The 21,774-nt window shown below is 43.0% G+C and overlaps 1 protein-coding gene across 1 annotated transcript in view; it reads left to right on the top strand.

The window, feature by feature from the left end:
• Window positions 1-1,349: 1,349 nt before the first annotated feature.
• dachd (dachshund d) overlaps window positions 1,350-21,774 on the top strand; it is a 93,386-nt gene continuing 72,961 nt past the window's right edge. The window contains exon 1 of the mRNA XM_071207077.1: window positions 1,350-2,142. Coding sequence (XP_071063178.1) covers window positions 1,586-2,142 — 557 coding nt within the window. The 5' untranslated portion in view covers window positions 1,350-1,585. The remainder of the gene's footprint in view (window positions 2,143-21,774) is intronic.

The following is a 21,774-nucleotide window of genomic DNA, read 5'->3' as shown; positions in this document are numbered from 1 at the left end:
GTTATTGTGCATGGACATGACCCTGCCCCCATGCACTGTGCTGCATTTCCTCCCTCTCTGCCTTTATCCTTCTTTCCTGTACAGTGTGAGATTGAGAGAAAGTTTGAGAGTTTGTGTTCTTACTGTGCTAAGCTTGTTTCAGTACGCAGCATTATAAACTGATGTTATGTCCGGTGTTGTTTTTACAGTGATTTGAAACTGCAATACTGCGAAAGAAAACCGTGAACAATTATTATGATCTCTATTAAATGTGTAAATACTTTAATATATTTACATAGAATCAAACTTTTTATGTTTTATAAAACGTGAGGTTTTATTAAACGTGAGAACCTAACAATTTGTTTAGGTTTGAACTAATTTGGTTATTTTTTGTTGTTCTCGCACTACATCAGATTTTCAAATGTAATGCTATATACTGTAAAGCATTTAGTTTATCTCTCTCTTTAGTTGAATTTCTCTCATGCAGATAGTGCCTACTTATCTGCAGCTCAGTCGAGTTTATTAACTATGTACACACTGTAGTAGTTGGTATTGAACTTGAAATGGACATTGGGGAAACAACTGCTGGCATGAAGCACTGCAAATGTAAGATGATATAACTTTTACAACGCATTAGATTTGAGATGAGTGATAACAGAGACTTTAAATAGTACTTTTACTGTTGTACATTTGCAGTTTACATATCAATATATAGAGAGTTTTAGTATGCATACAAAAAGTCTATCTCAAAACAGCCATTGCCTCATGTGCCTTGTTTAATGCACTTTATAGAAAGAGCTCTAGCCCCTTTGACTGTGCAAATACAATAATCATGAAGGACTAATTTAATGAGACATATTGTCCTTTCTCACAGACATCGTGAACCTTGAACAGTGACTCATACTGGCATGCTTAGTGAGAACATATTACAAATATAAAAAGTTAAAAGAGCGTTCAACAGTTGCAGGATGTAAGTAAAAAAAGGGTACACACTGTTTTAATAAAACATTTGCCTGTTTTAGGGTGTTCAACTGTCAATAGAGTGGTGCAATGGGTTTGCATACTGTTGGATAGCAGGTGTAACCTGTCAGGCTGTTCATGTGTTATTAGAAGCAGAAATAACTGTTAACTGACATTTTAGATTTATCTTGATGCGTGTTTTTCACCACAGCAAAAACATGCACATTACCAGATTATGATCCGATATAACCGGATCTCTTTAATGTGGAATAAACAATTAAACACTTTAACAAACCTGAACGATTTGAGTGTAGCCCGAGCCCAGTTATCTGCTCTTCAAAGGCTCCCACTGTCCCCTAGCTCCTCCCTCTCTGTACCGTGTGACAACAACAACTCATCCACAGAGCGGAGCTGCACTTTTCAGCTCATTTTCCTCCTGTCATTCCTCCTCCTATCTTTGATCATTGTCCCGCCGCTCAGCCCCCCCAAAAGCCTCACTCAGAACGCCTTTTTTCGGCAGCTCTTTTTACTTCCCAACTTATCTGAGGGGCTAAACTCTCGTGGATTCTTTCATTTAGGGGTGTCTCGGCAGGCTGGGTTTTATACTTTGAACTTCGGCTACTCTCTTCCCCTCCTGTAGGTGACCATGGCCGTACCGGCTGCTCTGATCCTACCAACTCCTCTCGTCCCACCGCCTTCGATCTCGATTCCTTCCGCCACGACGTCCCCGCCGTCGACAACTTCATCCCCATCTCCATCCCTATGCCTGGCCCCCCCACCCGGAACCGGGCAGAACCTGTTCAGATCAGAGCACCTCGTCAGCGGCAGCCCGGGCATCCCGAACGCTGGTCTTCCACCCGGCAAACCCGTGTACTCGACCCCGTCGCCTGTTGAAAATATACCGCAAAACAATGAGTGCAAGATGGTCGAGTTGCGCGGTGCCAAAGTGGCGTCTTTCACCGTGGACGGCTGCGAGCTCATCTGCCTTCCTCAGGCTTTCGACCTGTTCCTGAAGCACCTGGTCGGCGGGCTGCACACCGTCTACACCAAGCTGAAGCGGCTGGAGATCACGCCGGTGGTGTGCAATGTGGAGCAGGTCCGCATCCTCAGAGGGCTCGGCGCCATCCAACCCGGGGTGAACCGCTGCAAACTCATCTCCAGAAAAGACTTCGAGACCCTGTACAACGACTGCACCAATGCGAGGTACGTGGAGAGCTCTGTACGGCGTGTTGGTTTAAATGTCTGTACGGACAGCCGTGCGTAAAGGCGCGGGAGCAAGGAAGATGGAGACATTTTAACTTAAACAAGTGTTTCAAGTGACGAGATACATTTGCCATTCGAAGTTACAAATCGCTTGTTTTTAGTTGGTGCAATTGTGAGCGTGTGTTACTAACTTTTGTCGTAGTTGTCAGTTGGACGGGAAGAGGCCAGCGCGCGACATCAGTGAAAAAGTTTAGTGAAAGTTTTTAGCACGTGCAGGGCAAAGCTGTGCCATGATGGATAGCCTGTCTGCCTCAGAACAAATGAATCGATAATGTAGGCTACACAACGGCTGAGTTTCACAATGCTGTAGAATACACTTCAGGTGTTGGGCTGCCAATGCAAAGACAATTTTATCAACAACAAGCCAATCATATGTTATGACCCTTACTTTAATGTAATACCTCTTTTATTTAAGGAATCCTCTTAATCAACTTTTTTTTTAATGACTTGAAACAATTAGGTTATTTCTTTTGAAATGCACTTGCCACCAGGGTAATACATTTTCAATCATAACTTTGATTTGAAAATAAACAAGGTGAACCATAATTAACATAATTATATGGCATGATATATTTTTTGTTATAATTGTTCTGTCAGTATGACAGCCAGTACAGCTTTTAAAGAGGTTAATTTACACTCCCTACACCTCTAGTGTACGAAGCCAGCTTTTTCACACTGTAAATGCCAGGGATAATAGTCAAACACTCTTTTTAAAATGTATCTTAATGAAACATGCTTGCTTTTAATTAAACAAATAAATTAATATAATGCATGTGGCATTTAATGCATGAAGCCATATTACCAAATCAAATATTTTGAGCTTTATATGTTTTAATATGGAGTGATTTAAGTAAAGATCAATATTTGATTAAAAGCCATTTTTACTGTCCTGTTGCTCCTAGCTTTGATGTATCGCTCAGTCTCACAGGATGGTTCAGCCTGGTCAAATTTACCATCTTACCTGTCACTATGATTGATTTCATATTGATCTCCTACCCAGAAATGAGCTGGAAATGCAAATATGATGGAAAGGCTCACATCAGTGGGGAATAGCAATAAACACTTTGAGTCACTTGGTTATCTCAGTGTAAAAGCAGACAGCCTTATATGAAAAATTATAGTGTGAAATTAAAAGTTATTTCTGACTTTAAGATGCATGCTTAGTATGAAACGCACGTGACAAAACACTCAAGCACACAGAAGTCGCTGTGCAGACAGATTTGTTTTTTGTGCCATTAAGATCCATAGTATGATGAGGTTGACTACATGTTGACCCTGAAAGCACTGCTGTATCTAAGTGCCTTGGCCTGGTCACAAAATGACAAATGAAATAACTGACACAACATTTTGAGGAAGAGAGAATAACATTATTCTGTGAAACATTTTTAATTCAAAGCTTTTTTCTAAATTCATGTAATTGTAATTGTTTCTTTCTTTAATTAATAAACATAGTACCTGTTCTCTTTATGCCTACATCAAAACAGCCAGCCTCACACATCTACATTATATATAATATTGAGAGCTTACAAATATGCTGTAGCTTCATATTGCTGTTGTACTCGTCTTAACAACCTGTGCACTTGGGTGCTTAGACATCATTTACATAAAGCATTGAGGGAGCAGAACCCCCTCCTCTTTCTCTCTTTAGAAAAAAAAACATACAGCTCGGTTATCCTCTCCTCAAGCCTGGCGTGGGGCTTCAGGTGACAAAGTATGTGGTTGAACTCTCCGGGTTGTCAATGGGGGGATGGCCAGCGATGGGGTTAAAGGATAATGCAGTGCCTCGCGTAGCTTTAATGACGCTAAAGTGGTGGGCTATTACGGGCACATGGACAGGACTGTAATTGTCTCTGAAAGCAGCCAGGTACTCCCGGTGCTGGGCTGAAATCAATCACTCAGACCCGGCCTGCCCGCCTGCCTGCCCCATTTGGAGAATTACATCATGGAACAGTGAGGCATCCGCTGGATAAAAGGCTTCTGTTACTTAGAAAGAGTTGATTTTATTTGCAGGGATGTGTGCTTTACACAGTCTGTCATTGAATTGCTGCTGACAGAATGAGTCTGAGTAAACAGGATACCGGTTGCCCTGTAGGTGAAAACGAGTTCCCTCTCCAAAAGGCGGTGCTCCGTTTTGCCCCGACTTAGTGTCAGTTAAAAAGTATCTGAGTTCACCGGTTAACCCGCTCAGGTTACACAACAACAGCCTGCTGCCTGAGAGACTTTAGCTTTTCATCTCGGCCCTATTACTACCTATTATCACAACTCTTATTATGCAGTGGCAGGGTGGTAACAATGAAGTGAATAATACTCCTGTACAATGGGTCTTACTATTTCACATGCTGTTTTTTCCCCCTCCCACGGTCTATTGTGTTAAAACAACACTACTCTCATTTTGCACACAGTGTGAATGTGAATAGCATCACAGAGCATCGCTGCATCCCGCTGGTCTAGTTTTGATGTGGGCACAAACAAACTCCAACCAAATTGTTCCCTACTATGCTTTCTTTAGCATAACATTAAACAGAAAATAAATCTGTGGCTGAGAAACGCAATGTTGGATTTTTGTATTTATTATTATGGTAATGGCCACAACACATATAATGAAAAATGCCTTTGTCATACTTAAAGATTGAGTGTTTTTACTTGTAAAATAACTGACACTGTATTTTTAGTAATTATTGTTCATCTTTAAAGATACTAGGAATACAGTCATTCTTGACCCCTTCATTTTCTTAAGGGCTCTCGTGGCAGATTAGGAGTGTTCACTCTTGCTCCCTGACTGATCCAGGTTCAGTAATCTCCCCTACATTATGACTCTGACTCTCCAGGAGCCCTCCAGGAGCCCTCTGTTCCAGCTACATGTTTTCCTTTTCATTTTCCCTGTGGTGGGATGGAAAGGGTTCTTATTGCTGCGTGACACTTGAACTCTCTGAAAAGGTTATTATAACACGGGGGGCGGTGCAGAGATATCGCATATCTCTCATTGGTCTGCTTTGTAGGGGCAGGCTATCCGATGCTGGGGCGCAGAAATGCAGCAGTTAATTGACAATCATTGTCTACCCTTGAAGGTTAACCACACGCCCCAGACAATGTCCCACCACTGGGAATGGGACGGCTTTTCACTTACATGCCCTTCTTAAATAGATTTTCCCCGGCTCGTTTCAGTCAAACAGATTCTATTCTGAAACGTTACGAGTGACAGGTCACAGTGGAACGACTTCTTCTTTAACAGATATATTTAATTGATACTGATATGACAGAGTGTTTTGAGAGCTATCACCTCTCTTGTTCCTATTTCAAGAGTGTTTATGCCTAAACACACGTATTTGCAAATGACGGTAATTGTTTTGTTTAGCGCTCAGTGTGAGCTGCCACCGAGGGTGCCAGCTTGTCTCTCTCCCTCCTCTCCTCCGCTGAGCTCTCTTATAATATATTTGTTTTCTACAAGGCACGGATGTGTTTACAGGTACTCAGGGGAGATTTCTGGATTCCATTCAAATCATTCCCAGTCAGAGTGGGTGCTAAGATACCCGTCACCCAGCAACCACATCCAAGAGGGAGCTTGGGCGATAATAACTTCAAAAACAGAGTGACAGATGCCTGATTAGAGAGAGAGAGAGGGAGATAGAGAGATGAGGGGAGAAAGAAAGAGGGGTGTATAGAAAGCTGTTTAAAATCCAAATCTATTCAAGTACTTTTTCGAAAGTCAAATTGGCCCTCATATCATGCGTTGTTTCTTTATTAAAGGAAAACAAAAGCATTTAAAATTCTCTCTCTCTCTCTCTCTCTCTCTTTTGCATTTTAATCCTTCAGTGGGGCTCTGGTAAATTTGATTAGGTACAGTACATGTGCTCAAATCAACTGTGCAGTTGGCAGATGGCGGCAAGGTGTTTTTTTGCAAACAAATAGTCTCCTTGAAAATCAAAATTGCTTTATTGACTTGACATTCAGTCAGCCGGAACAAGTGCAAATTAAAACGTTTTTTTAAGAAAAATCCACAAACTAGCTCACTTGACAAAAGAAACATTAATTTTCCTCATTTGCAGTAAGATCATTTTTTTAAAGCTTGCTAGAACGCTGAGCCAAGACTGTCCAAACCCCAGATTTCATTCGTTAAGGAGGCTTTGTTTGACACTGTCTAATGTCATTTGTGGGTTTCGAGGATATTTGCATGGCAAAAGCCTGTGTTGCTAATTTGCCTGTTGGATGCATCAGTTGTCCAGGCTCCCTTCTTATTTGCCTGCCTTTTACTGGATCGGCAACAGCAATTGAATTACCAATTAATTCCTCCACCAAATGGTTTAAAAGCACACTCTGACATCAGGTCTTTCCACGTTAATCAGCATATTAAAATGACCTATTTTTACTGTGCTCACCGACTATAAACGGGCATTAGCTTGGATTTGTATAGACAACAGACTTGAGCTGTTTAAAATCATTCTGTCAATATGACTTATATAACATGTTAAACTAGATTTGTTAACAGTGATTTTACCTGATGATTTTACACTTGAGACTGATTGCCTGACAGGGCTGCAATAGATTTTGGTTTCCCTTCCTCTCTTTCCCTTGGTTGTCTTTACTCACGGGCTCCTTCACATTACTGCACATTTAGGGAGCATGGCGGAAGTCACTGATGCTCGTTCCAGGATGTTAAATGCTACTGACAGAAGTTAGAGGGAGCAGATGAGATTTTCTGATTGGAGAAGGAATGCAGGCCCTTGCCTGGCTCTGTCTAATATGGTCACATAGAGAAATTGATTTTCCTCAGAAATTAATTAATTTTTCATATAGCCCAAAGCTGAAGTTTAAAAAAGAGTGCACACTTGCTGGTTTCCTATTTCCCCCCTTTTTTAAAGAATTATTGCCTAATCATATTAATACTTTTGCCCCAAGGATGAAAAGATAATTGTACAAATGCATTTGGAAATATGTATCACTGAGTATTTATGATTAAATTATGCAAATAACTCTGCTCCCATCCTTCGTGGGCCCAGATTGTCTAATTAGGATTGATATGGCGAATAGATGTTGGGAAATCTGAATACAAGCATGTCCAAAGAGCAGAAAATTGAAAATGACAAGGCTGGAATCCTTAAAAAGTGTGTAGTTTTTTTTTTCTCCCTCTCTGTCTAATTCAGCGTAGCTGTGTCAGGAGTTAATTTTCCCCGGCTTCATTTCTCGTCTGAGCTGACAGGAAAAGGAATCCATCAGGGAAGCAATCTCAGATGGGATTCCACACATTTCCTTCACTTGTTTTTTCTCCCCCTCTTCATTTTCTTGGAGGCTATCGGGGACGAATCTTCTCCTGAGTAAACATGCAGATGTTATTCCTCCAGTGTAAATGTTTTTGGAGCTCTCCACTCAATACAAAAGACTCCTCCCAATAAGTGAAGTATATTAAGAAAGGAATGTGTTCCAACAAAAAACCCTTTGTACTTTTGGAATTTCATTGAAGTTATGCACATTATATTATGATGGCACAACTTATTTTCTCGTTATACAGAACGTTAGGAAACACCCTACACAGATGCCCCTTCCTTTATATAAAGGCACCTGTCTAATATCATGCAATTCAAATTGAATCCATTTTAATTTGATAATGCTATGAGATAGCTACTATGTGCTTATGGCAGGTGATTGCCAAGTAGATGCATGAAAAGTCTCCATTTTGGTTACAAATTAAAACTGAGATACTAAAATAATCAAATTGATTCTACAATATATTGCAATGTAATTGTATAGGTGTGTGATATGTTTCCAAAGTTATGCAGATGTATACAGCAATAGCACCAGGTGTCTATAGTCACATAATAATAATAATAATTCCTTACATTTATTATAGCGCTTTTCCAGTGCTCAAAGCGCTTTACAAATACACATTACACATATTTTATATACATGCAATGGACTATGGACAATACCCACAGGAGCAAGTTCAGGTGAAGTGTCTTGCCCAAGGACACAACGGCTTTACAGACGCAGCAGCGGCACCCCTTGATCTGATGATCATTGCACAGCGCACTGCGTACACCGTCCATCTTCACTTCGAGGCGCTTTTACATGCATCTACTTGGCAATCACCTGCCATAAGTACACATTGATATTATACATGTACTGTGGACAATACCCACAGGAGCAAATCCGGGTGAAGTGTCTTGCCCAAGGACACAACGGCAGTGGCGGCAGGAGCGGGTTTCGAACTGGAGTTCCCCAGCACCCCCCTTGATCTGATGATCAGATGCACAGACCACTGCGCCACCGTCCCATAATTAATTAATCGATATTAATTGATGTCCTCTCAGGTTGTCTTCCTGTCTTATCTAAGCACTTAAATTGCCTTGTTGTTGAAACGTGCGGTACAAATAAACCTACCTTGCCTAGAAATGTGCCATTTTAGTTGGACTTGCCCAAACAGACAGACAGCACAGTACATTGACACTAGTTTGAGCGAACAGTTACATGCAATTTAACAACAGACGTGTTCCTCTCTGGGCTCAGCGGTACATCACAGAGAAGAAATCAGGGAGGAAATGACATCGGCTTCCACACTCTCTTCTTCTGTTGTTAGCTTCAGATGAACGGCACAGCACAGGAACGGCTCCAGTGCCTCCAACAGTATCTATTAAAGGGCTGATTGTTATCTAATCTTTACCTGGCGCTAGCTGGAAAAGCCCTGAAGCTAATGACACTTGAGACTAGCAGCACATTCTATGGTGGTTCAAAGCATCTGCTCAGTCAATACCTTGTGCTGAAAAACGAAGAAAACGGCCCCACAGCTATTTACGTGAAGTCTGAATTCACTTAGATACCAAAAACACTTTATGCAGTCAATTTGTAGCATTGAATTATAACTAACAATGTGCATAAAATGAGTTCCTGATGAGCCAGCAGGCTAGACACCGAACTGCTCTCATGTGTCTGCTTTCGGAGCCTCAGACTGTGATATTAAATTCAGCTTTAAAAATGATTTAGAAGTAAATAACTGATTTACATTTCATTCAAGCTATCATAAGTAAACAGATGTGATGACGGCACAGCTGATTTCAAAGTAAGTGATTCTCAGTTCACCGTAAAGCCAGAGTTCCATGTTAAAAACGGGTTTACATTGATCTTTTAACACATTTAAATGTCATATCGAGAAGAATGGTTCCAGCAACAGCGTTGGACACTTATCCGAGGATTGTTCCAGATCTGTCTTTCAAGTGATGAATGAAATCCCTTTAACCTTGCTAAATCTGCTCAATCAAAATTAAGTCATTAATCTTAAGGTCATTGTCAACGGAACTGTTCTTAAATTAGAGAATCGAGAAAAGGGCAACACGTTATAATCATACTACATGTCATATGATGATAAAATACCCCATCCAGTACCTATGTTCGTATGATTCAAGTTCAAAATTAAAATGAATACAAAAGACAAAATTAAATATTGTCCTGCATGTGAATGGGTTATTTGTAAATGGTTCTATTTTGAGTGATTTCAGCTGTCAGCATTCAAAGTGAAAGAGGCAGTGGATTGTCTGTACTGTAAAACGATAAGCTCTGCAATTTTGGAGATAGCCACACCCAGAGCGGCTTCCTGACGGCATTGCACACCTGTAGAGGTTATGAGCGGGGTATCAATATCACCAGGTCAACACATTTTCATCTAACACTGACATCTCTCTTTGCCTTTCACTCTCCCTCTCTGCTTCTGTCTCTCCCTCTAAGCCTAGTGAGAATATTGGTGGGGGTCTTTATTGGTTGCAGCGCTTAGGTTTCTCTCCTCGTAGACTCAAATGTCACCGTCTCCCCGATGTTTCTTTAAAATCGCCTGTGCCACCACTTGCTGTGGCGCCCGGCTATTATTACCCTCCTCTTAAAGAGTGACAGTCGGGTCCTCGGAGAGGCGACACAAACCTCTGTGGATGGAGCTGTACTGCTGTGTCAAGCCGATGCTCCCAGCCAATCAGATAGCATGACACACACCACTGTACACCTGGTATGCTATGAGGTGAGCAGGAAAGGAAAGTCAGTTCAGTTTCATACTTTAGAAACATGACCAGGCTCTGGAATTATGATTATGTCACCAGACATTTCTACAGACCAATCGATTCTTTTGTTTGCCCATTCTGCAATCTATATGAAGCTTTTTAGAAACATAAAGTGTCAGTGGTTCCACAAGACTGACATATAGAGAATATAATGTAATCTTAATTAAGGTAATCTCTCTTTTTTTCCATGGTGGCGAGTACACTGAAATTAATTTTATACCCAAATATATGATATATATATTTTTTAATCTAAGACAGTTGTTATAAACATGAAAACGATACAGAAAAATTTAAGTACGATCTTAACTTGTCAAACTCAGTCCATGCATGTGCAAGTACTTTGAAAGCAATGTTCTGTAACAGTTACTTGTGTATGTTCCCAGTGATTCCACAGTAATGCAGAAAATACATTGAGACATGTTCGCTATGGAAATAAACATGGTTATTATAATAAAGCCGCCTCTGGCTAAAATGGTTTGTCCACATACATTAACCCTGTGTTACTTTCGCATTAGGAGCATGTGAGTGTGTGTGCGTCGCTCCGTGAGAGTATGTGTAAGTGCAAGGGAGAGAGAGAGAGGGGGAGAGAGAGAGACACCCTCGCACAACTTCACATATGAATGGTCTTGTGTGAAAAGAAGGATGAATTGAGTCAAGCTGACATAGCATGCCAATAAGCTTTGTCTCATTTCCAATGCTGTATTCATTTGTGCCACAGAGAGATTTATTGCATGATTGACAATTATGAGAGGGTGACCTAGTTCTTTGTGATGGAACAAAAATGGTTTTCATCGGTTGCCTTTGCTGTCTTTTGCATTGTGTGCGTGTATGTGACGCTCGCCGGTAAAGAATAGGGATAGCCTCCATGCAATGAGATACTTCCCCCCCCCCCTCCAACTATTGAAACTCATGCATTTTTCCTCGTAATGGCTTCATATATTTTGCATAGAATCACATCATCCACTATGGCTGTTCCCCAGCAGAAAAAATGAATTTCCTACCCCATTAAGCAATGTGAGCTGTCTAAATGGATCACGTTAAAGTGACATTTTTACGAATGCTCTTCAATCTCTAACTTTGGTCTGGAAATAAAAAGAAAAGGAAGTCATTTCGCTCTGTGTGAATATATCTCCAGGACACACTGAACCATTTTCTACCACCGCTCACTCGACTGCATTGCTGTTGTTGCCCGATCATTCACATCGCAAACACTCATCCTTTTATTGTTGCGACTGTCAGTACTTTCATTTGTTCCTTACATTTCCTGATTCCTTTATGGTTCATTCTACCTGTCTATGAGCTGTGTGTGAGTGTGTGTGAGTGTGTGTGGGCCCAGTCAAGCTTAGATTACTACGACTGTGAGGAGGAAGTCTCTGCTCCTCCTGGGACTCCTGCTTGACTGGCCCCACAAATGATACAAGCCAGGGTTTAGTTGGGAGTTAATATCCTGCAAAATTGTCCCGCACCGCCTCGGCAGAATGTGGATGATTAAATGACACGAGCATATCAAAAACATTTTTCTCAGACTAGTGGCTGTTAAGTGTCGCGCCGGTGCAGACGTCTCCCAAGGTTACCATTAAAAAGAGAGGAATATTCAGTGGGAAGTGGGTGTCATTGAGCTGTGATAGTGTGTGTGTGTGTGTTTTTGCGTGTGCACCTGTATGAGCGTGTGCGTGCAGGCTTTAGATGTTTTGTTTAATGCCCCGTTGGAGTGGTAATAATATCTCAATAGGATTTCAGGGTCTCATTGAGAGGTTTGGTGGAAGGTTGAGAGAACATATGCTAATTGCGCCTGAGAAGATTCGCCTCTCGGAAACACATCCCACAAGACTTTTCCTCGCACACTGGATGCCAGACTTCTCCCAGTGACAAAAAGAGGCTTAAGGCTCCAAAGCGATCCATTTTATCCTTTCTTTTTTCAAAGGATGCAATGCTTTGTTTTAACCTCCGCAGGAAAGGAGATGAAAGGCAGTGTAATAAATCCAAAAGGTCTTTCTGTAGTTATCAAATGGCCTTTCACTCCTGACCTTTAAGATGCCACAGTAGGAACTGGAGACAATGCGAGAAATACAGATCAGATATCAGACATCAAACACTACTTTGTATAGTTTACTTGCAGCATGGAGAAGAAAGAACAACCTTTCGCAGCCCATCTTTTGAACATAGGAAAAACAAAACCAAAACATATTTGGAAAAGAAGGAACTGCCTTGTCGGCGCCTGCATACATCAAACACTTAAAAAGTAATGCAGCAACGGATACATTCGAGTTCAGAGACATTTCTTTCTATTCCTTCCTTTATCTGATATTCTCCTGCCATAGCAATAGCTTTTGTATAAGGGCACTCAGTCACCTGGGACTTGGCTCTTCAATATAGCTGAGTGTGTGTTTCTATGTGTGTACACGTGCATTTACAGTACCAATTGTGTTGTTTTTTACATTATTATGTATGTCATTGACATAATGGAAACCTTTTCACATACTTGTGCCATTTGCTTTTCCTTTTATTACATGCCAGATAAGCTAATTATATTTCATTTGATGCTGTCCACCAAAAAGCTTTCCACTATTCATACCGTAATTGGAAAAAACAAACGGATAAAATAAGAATGGTAATGCTTTAGGTGAAATAGCTGTAAGATCTCAAGTCTAATGTTTCTGAGGTGAACTTATTCAAAATTCTTGATGCCTCAATTGACACATCGTGTTGTATTAATATACCTTCTGCCACACTATTTATCTTAAATGGTTATATGTTTGACGTGGCAGGTTCAGGATCAGGCCATTAAAAAATGACAAGCTGCATTATAATGACAGGACTACAATACCCAGCAGTCACTTCTTTCAATCACATCCATATTCGGGCTGAGTACTCAGACTGCTAATTATGCTCTTAGATGCTTGATGGCACCCAGCATTCCTGTCGTTCTCGGCATTCTACCGAGCGGCACTCGCACTCTGAGCGTGGACTGTCGGTGCCCGCGGACCCTGAAGGACTGCGCGCGAGGGGGGCCCAGCCTGTTGACAGTTCCTTGGCCCTGTTGTCTCAGCAGGAAGACGTCAGTTAGAGCAGCAGAGAGGCTGTGGACGAAGGCCGTCTGGTCAGCAGAGAGAATGGAGTTGGAGAAGATTAGGCTTCACCCGCGGGGTCATTGTGTTCCCAGAGCAGGCCCGAGCCGCTCGGCCTCGCTGTTGTTCAAGTGAAAGGTCGGATCCAGCGACCAGGCTAAGCCTATTAAGCAACCCGCGCAGCTACGTCCTGGAAACCTGACTGTGCTTTCTCTTAACTACCGTACAGGGGGAAAATCAGCTTTGAACAGCTGAGGTCGGCCATATCCTGATGTGTATTGGAGACCGCAGCTAATTGGAAATAATATAACTCCATATGAAAGGATTGCAATCATGCGTCCTTATAACAACAGCCAGCAATTTTGTATCGCATGTTTCATTTTGTAAAGTACCTAATTGTTTTACCGAGCCCTGGAGTTGGTATGCTGTTCAGCGTGCGCGAGGCTGCCCGAGGTTTGCCCCGACAGATCCTACCAGTGTCGAACAAATCCTCACATTTATATCCTCTCAGTACTAAATGCTTATGTACTGCATTCATAAGGTCGCCTGAGCCCCAACACACTCCCATAAGTCTCCTTTAGCTGTCGTGATGGCTGATGTCAGGGATGTCTGCCGAACGAAAGGAAACACAGGCAGATAGCGTTTGATCCGTGATGGAGATGAGTCCACATCGGAGTAGAGCTAGTGATTAATAATGGTGCATCTGGGTAAAAAGGATGTCCTCCCCTGGACGTCTAATGAAAGCTCTTGAACATATCTGGGAGAGGCGATATGTTGACAGTGGATGATGCAAATGAGGCTAAATGTGAGAGGAAACCTGAAATGAATCACCCCGCTGTCTCTGTGGCGTTTGTGTGTGTGTGTGTGTGTGTGTGTGTGTGTGTGTGTGTGTGTGTGTGTGTGTGTGTGTGTGTGTGCGTGCCCGCGTGTGCCCCGACTAACAGCCAGCCGTTTACGCCGTACAAAGCTCGGTGTGACACTCTCTCTCCTTTGTCTCAAACTGCTAACTGTATTTAATTTCACATCTTATCGGGCCGGGCTTTGTCTGTCTGTGAGTCTCCGCACAGTGGAGGCGACCCCCGGAGATAAACTCTGTCAGGCTCTGGGGTGATTTATTAAATTCTGATTTCTGTGAAGGACTTTAATGTCGAGGGGGTGGGAAGAGCGGGGGGGTGGGCGGGGGGTGTTGGCGTGCGGGTGGTGTGGGGGAGAAAATATGTCGCAGGTGTCTCTGCCAGCCCCGGGCACTGTTCTCTCTCCATTACCAGTATTGTTAGGTATAGAGAGGCAGGAGAAAAGAGAGAAGTAGGAATCTATGCTGAATTTCCTGTCTTTGTTGTGGCAGTGGGCTTGTTTTCCCCTCTGTTCCAGGCCAGAACAGCGGTATCAAATCTCACTTGTTTGGACTGGAGATAGCGACTGGAGTGTGGAACGTGGTTTAGTTTCATCGGGGGCTCAGTCCAGCTCGACTTTTGCGGTTAATGTTTCTCCTTCTCGTCCTCATGGCACCTGAATGGAGCTCTCACTCTCCACCCTAATCTATTACTGACCTTTGGCCTCTGTGTCCCCCCCCCATGGTATTTAAATAAAGCCTAATGTCAAGACATATGTGACATTTTTTAAAGAGTTCAGCCGATGTTATGGGCTGCTATAACAGCCCATCTAGACCTCGTCCTTCAATTTCAAAATATTTTCTTGTTAAACACACTTCACAGGTCAATTGTGCCTGTTCCGAGGCTAGACATGTTAATTTTAATATCGTTTTATTCATCTCAAATGCATCAGCTCCTCCCCCCTCGAAACCTACTTTACATTTCTCTTTCATATCACCTTAATCTAAATTGATGTGTTATCAAACATGGAGCTCAGAGGAGGGGATCAAATAGTGGCTGTCAGTGGTGCATGGTGAACTGCTCATTTAGTCCTCCACATTATAAAATATGCTTTAAAGCTAAATCACAAGGTGCTTTTCAAATGACCCTTCCCTTTGACAGAATTGTTTTTTAAACAAAGAGCAGAGCTGTAAAAGTGATGTGTTGCTTCCTCTAATATCCGTGAGGCAGTTTGATCAAAAGGTAATATTGGTGAGAGGCCGCTGCAGCTTCGTGTCTGCTACAAGTTACTTCCCAAAGGGCTCTTTTCCTCTCCGACACCTCGACTCTCTAAAGTGATGAGTGGATGATAAAGAGTTGTGGATTCCAGATATTTATTTATTGCTCGTACTGAAGAAGTTAATGGAAGACTGTGGGCTGTGATGCGTGAAGGGCTGCATGGGACAGGACTCCTTGTCATCAAACCACACAGACGTGCGTGTGCACAACAACCCACACAGACACCGATGCTGTATATCAAATAGTTTACCCCCTCTCTTTCTTTCTCCTGCCATCTTTCTTTTCAAACCGGGGAATATCCCACTCTCAAGGTGGCTATTAAATCAAACCGAAAAGATGACTTTGCAAAGAGATGCTACTTGTACTTTTGCAAAACTACACAGTCAGAGCTTCCCAAACATATCTCCCTGAGATCAGTTTAAACACACTGTCCCTGTTGCAGGAGCAGAGTCTGTTTGACCTAGTATGCACACCCTGGTTAGCAGGTTTGATCGAGTGGAGCCGGGGATCTTAGGGCCGACTCCTCTGATACCTACGTCTCCCTGTCTCCATTGTTCTCTGCAAGTCAGCATCTTTTGTCTTTGCCACTGATTTGTCTTTTGATCTGTGCGAGTGATTTATCTGCATGGAATCGTTTTTCTCTCTGTTCCCCCTCAGGAAATTTGGAATGAGGCTGGCCTAACCTTGCCAGGGCCAAACAAAGCCCGAGAGCTGATCTCATGTATTTTGATGCTGTTTGTGAAAACGACACACACGCACACGCACACACACACAGTACAATTGAGAGGGCTGAGAAAGAAAAAAAAGAGAAAAAAGAACCCCGATGCTGTCCGTTGTTTTGTGTTTTTCCTCCGACAGATGTAAGTACCTCCAGCGAAATTTCCATTTGGAAGTGACATGTTTTTCAAACTCCAAATTATTAAATGGTAGTAAGTGGATTTAAGTGGATGCTTCTCATGCAGGCTACCAGGCCGCTCAACTAAATGCCTCGGGGAACGTAAACTCTGCTCACCGTGGCTCTCAGATCACCAGGTAGGGCTAATGGAACGGGGACACTGATGTCTTCCGACTGCAACAGTTTTCCCTCTGTTTGCCTGGTTCAAAAACGCCAAAGGTCGGGGGGATTGGAGTTGACAACCCTGAGGGGATTGAAGCTGTTTGCCTTGTGTGCTTCTTTTTTTTTTCCACCCGCCCTCATGTGCAGCTGTTATATCGTCCTCCCTCCTCTTACCAGCTGCCAGAGAGACACACACACAGAGAGAGAGAGAGAGAGAGAGAGAGAGAGAGAGAGAGAGAGAGAGAGAGAGAGAGAGAGAGAGAGAGAGAGAGAGAGAGCTTCGGTGAGAGGGAAGGGTAGGGTAGGAGGAGGGGGGAGTAAACACAACGACTCAACACCTGCTGCCCCGGTGAGGAGAAAAGGTGTGTGCAGGAGAGAAGGGAGAGGCGGGAAACAGAGATAGGTGGTTAGGGAGAGGCGACATGAGTACAAAAGCCTGAGATGGTGTTAATGTGGGAGTGAGGATTGTGAAAACCCAAAGATTAAAGGAGAGACAGGTGGGGGGATATGCAGGTAGGCTACAGTATCACACCCTAAACCTTTGGTATTCTAAGTGCTCCCCCATGCGCACAGTCTGGTTATCTTCCCTGGTAATCTTGGACAAATACAGATGAGTATCTCGTTCCAAAAGCGGCAGTCTCGTTGCTCCAGATGTTTACGTGCTTTGATCAACATTGTTTTGGGGTTGAGGCCCGGTGTGTTTGTCTGAGATCTCGGAGAGAGGAAACTTTTCCTCAGCAACGCTAATTATTTTTCCGTCACCACCCGGCACCAGTGAGGACTCCTCACATCCACATTGCCTCACCGGCAGCACACAGAGCACGTGACACCAGGAAAGGACAAAGCTGTTGTGACTGTTTGCACAATTAATGTTGGGGAGATAGCTTTCTTTCTTCATCAAAATGTACTTGTGAATTTAACAAATACTGTCGCATGATACCATTCAGACATCAGCGATAGGATCAGCAATGAGAGTATGTGTATGCCATGGTATTGACTCCTGTCCAAAATATGCATATGATTTTAAATCAAATGAAGGAAAGCAATCTTTTTAATCAGCCATTTTCTCTGTATCGGAGAAGTGCAGAGTTCCCCTCGGTTCCGTTTGGGACCGAATTGTCAATTGGCTGACATTATCTAAACAAGAAATATTAAAACTAATTAAAGAAATGTCTCTGTAAAATCTTGATAAGGCTGAGGTTATTTCTCTCTCTCTCTCTCTCTCTCTCTCTCTCTCTCTCTCTCTCTCTCTCTCTCTGACTGCTGTTAGGAGACTTGCCACAGGCTTGTCTGAGCAGAGGAAGTTATGAAACTCCTGCCGCCGTATCATTTGCACAAGGAAGTTTCAGCCTGTTCCTCTGGCTCTGTTGACTGCAGTCCATAAAACAGCTTTATTAGAAATGACACCATTCCACTCTGTATTTGCTCAGTGGCTGCTCATCTAGATTAGGTCACATGTTGCTGTGTAGTGTCGCCAACAATAGCCGGAGTTTATGACAGATAGCAGCTGTCTGAGCCGACTGTGTTGTGATAACATATTGCATACTGTACATCTCTAAATCTGCTGCTTTCTCATCGAGATAATCTGCTTCTGTTCTCAACAGAAAACTGTCTCGACCACAATTCAAAAGCAAGTCAGCGCTGTTCCAATTTCCTGTAACCAACTGCACACGATAGTAAATCATCAAGTGGAAATGACACGCGCTGTACCAACTCTGCTGAACTTGTGGCTTTTCTTGCAGAATTGATGTAACACTGTTACTTCGTATTGCCCAAGTTGAATTGTTGAGTTAATACCTAAATGAGGAAATCATGTTTCTCAACTGACAGCAAGTGTTATCTTGATCAAAGGCCTACAATCAGCACAATCTAGGTCCCACAAAGCAAGTTCAGTGGCATTGTATGTTTACGTGCATTTCTTTCAGGAATGCTTGTGTGTGCATGCCCATGGACGTATATCATAACACCACAGAGAGAACACAGAAAGGGGGGGCGGGTGAGCATTCAGAATGATGTTATGGCTGCCTCCTGTTTAGCTTTTCCCAGAGCCCCAGGCGACTGGAAGGCATCAAGGACACCTGGGTGCGACTTTATTAAAGTATGAAATGAGAGGTCAGTGACGCGGCGGCCCCACACATGACATCCTGCTGCTGGCCTTTTTCCCCCTGCCTCCTCCCCTCAGCCCAGAGCTCTGATGACTCCTCTATGAAAGTCTGTTTCATTAATCCCCCTGAGGGACCCCTCAACTGCTCTTTCCGCCGCTGATACAAATGTAATTCCTGATAGGTCTGTTAGATGGACGCCGCGTCTATCAAGGCTTTTAATTAATGTGGCACTACTCTCGGTGTATCACAATGTTTATCTGAAATTCATGACCAGGGCGAAGACGGGCGGGATTGTTCAAAGATGGCTTGTTTTCCCTTTTTGGTTTGAAATGTGAATTTTAATTAGACACGGTTGTTACTCTGAGGGCTTGTAAAAGGGGGCTCTGTGCTTGTTACAAGGAGGCATGTGTGTGTGTGTGTGCGCGAGGTAACGGCACGCTTTATCTGTTCACTTACTGTCACACCTTTCAAATGTGTTTATTTTTGCTTTATTAATGCCCCAGTATTTTGTAGGAAAACAATATAGTGAAAAGGTGCAGGAAGCGACCTACAAAAGTGCAATTGACTAAATTCTTCGGGCTTCACTGTAAATCCGCAGCCTGACAATGGGCTGGCCCGACAACTGTTTGTATTGGCAGGTTATTTCCAGCCTAATAGCTGTACAGTATCATTGTCAGCCTCTTATCGTGGCAGGCACAGCCCTTTCTGACACGCTGACACCTCAATGGTGTGTGTGTGAGCATATATTTGTGTGTGTGTGCACACTTGTTTGCATGCATTCATCTCTGTCTGCAAATCATTTTAATGAGTTTTATATATATATATCCTCTGTCAAGATCTGTTTGTCTAAGAATGAATAGTGTCTGCTCTCGTTAGCAGGCTTGCCCTTAAGTGTCACCGATAAAGGCAAGATCATGAAAAGCTCATCTCCAGCTGTATCCTCAGACGCCGCCGCCTTCACATGTTTCTGATAAAAGATATTCATTTCCGGAAGACACTTGTTAGTCCCGTCCGTGTCCCCGAATCTCATCCGTGTTGAGGCTAATTTGTATGCTGTCCTTAATGGTTGTGTTTGGGTTAGTTCTGAGTAGCACAAAGCCTTTAATTGTGAGGTTTAACATTTTGCAATTAAAATGTCCCCTCATTGCTCTGAGGAATGAACGAGCCGTCTTTGATGTGCTTTAATCAGCCGAGATGTATTGTAGTGTAAGAAGCATAAAGATGCCAGATACATTTCTGATTTTAAATTGACACACTCTTCCACCTTTGAAGATGATAGTTTCTTTCCCCCCGCTGGCTTAAAGCAGCGAGAGCTCAGTCCCTTGAACCCCACTCTCAGATTCTGGGGCGCAGATCCCTATCTCCTAAAGTGGCCAAACAGGATTAGGAAAGGAGCGCTTCTTTTACACCACCAGGACCAAGGAAGCGTTCACAATGATTCGCCAGAGCTTGACTACAGATCGCAGATGCACACTGTGACTGTACCAGCTGTTATTTTCTCACCTGTTCGAGGGGATTCTAGTCTGTGAGAGATGCTGATGTGAACAACGAAGCGTTTCAAAATAGCGTTTTGTATTGCTAATATCTGTTGCACAATTATCAAATGCTGGGCAATGCTGATTACGGTGCCACTCTCCTGAGATATCCGTGGTTTGTATCTGTATTGTTGTTGAACAAAAAACCTCATTAAGATCAGAGGGGGGGAAAAGGAAAATATTCTTCTTGGAGTAAAAGAGTGGGCAGTTTGATGAAGGCTGATTGGGAGCATCTGGGGACTGTTTTCAGAGGACATAACCTGAGTGAACAACCCTGGCATTTGAGTGCGGCCCCGCTCCTAGAAACTGAAAATCTCCCAGCAAGCAAATTAACGGGAGCAGGGATTTGGTAATAATGGAGCTTCTCGGCTTTTGTTTCACCGTGACAGATGGACAGTGTGTGCTCAAATTGAATTTGGCTTTAATTGCATTGTGGCGTTTATAATTGATCTGCTCCACGGAATTTGTTTACGGGGTCTTGAAATGTGTGTCTGCTCCCTTTCCCTCTCTTCCACGTCTCTTCTCTTCTCCTGTCTGTGTGTGCGCGTGTCTGTGTGTTCGTGTCGGCCAGATCCTTTTTCATCCTCCACTACAGCAGGATAAAGGACACTGTAATTCTCTGAGAGTGTGGTGTTCATTACCGTAGCAGTTTGCCCTCCAGGGTGAATGTGTTCAATAAGTGAGATTGTCTTTTTTCCAATATACACTTAAACGGTGTAAGATTGCAAATGTAAGCTCCGTAGTGCCCGTCTGCTCCAATGCTCAATGTTCAAATAATTTGGATAGGTGAACACAATATAATCAAATATCTCTCCTTTTGAATAACTCCCGCACATGCACACAAGGACACCCATGTTAGCAGAGAAGAGGGCAGTACACATACAGCACAAACACAGATCCATTCAGTTGCTTTGCACAAGAGAAGAGAAAGAGCCTACTTGAGTTATTTTCTCCTGCTAGTGTCTAATTCTACATATGTTCAAGAGCTTCTTATGTATCCAGGTGGGCTAGGTGATTGCGTCTATGCCTTTCATGCAAATAAAAGTAGACCCTCGAGAAGTAGAACAAGCGTATTTGTATTCCTTTAGAGGAATGATACAGCTAAGCATAATATATCCGCTTGAAAAGCTACTTGGTGATTACTCGAATCTCAGTCTGTGCACGACTACAAAGCCAGTGCATTGTCTCATTAATTTGTGCGGTATTTTAGCTCTTCTTTCCTTCGGACAGACCTCCTGCTGCATCTCACTGTGGTGATAAAGATTATATGCTTGTCTCCTGCTCCATCTAGCTCTTCTCTCCTCTCCTTATCCTAGCCTCTGCCACCCTCTAATTGATGCACCCCTGCCAATTTACACTTCAGCCCTGGCTCTGACCCCTATTAACTACCTGGCCTCACTCTCCCAGGGATAGCACTGTGTTCAGGGAGAATCCTCCACCCCCAATCAACTCCTCTTAAGGCTACCGCTAAACACATTTCCATACTTAGCCAGCGAGAGAACTGCACTTCACACTCTTGCCAACTTTTATCTGGATGAGTGAAAGGGATAAGCCGAGCCGCGCTGTTCTCCCAAAACGCACAGTGTCCCACAACGCAACAGTTTGTCATAGCCAAGCCTCACGGTCATCCCACAAAGGTTATTTATTTCATTTCTTCCCT

The sequence above is a fragment of the Pseudochaenichthys georgianus genome, chromosome 21, assembly GCF_902827115.2.
Source record: "Pseudochaenichthys georgianus chromosome 21, fPseGeo1.2, whole genome shotgun sequence".
NCBI classification, from domain to species: Eukaryota; Metazoa; Chordata; class Actinopteri; order Perciformes; family Channichthyidae; genus Pseudochaenichthys; species Pseudochaenichthys georgianus.
The sequence above is the reverse complement of the archived record's forward strand: the minus strand, read 5'-3'. Positions and strand labels throughout refer to the sequence as shown.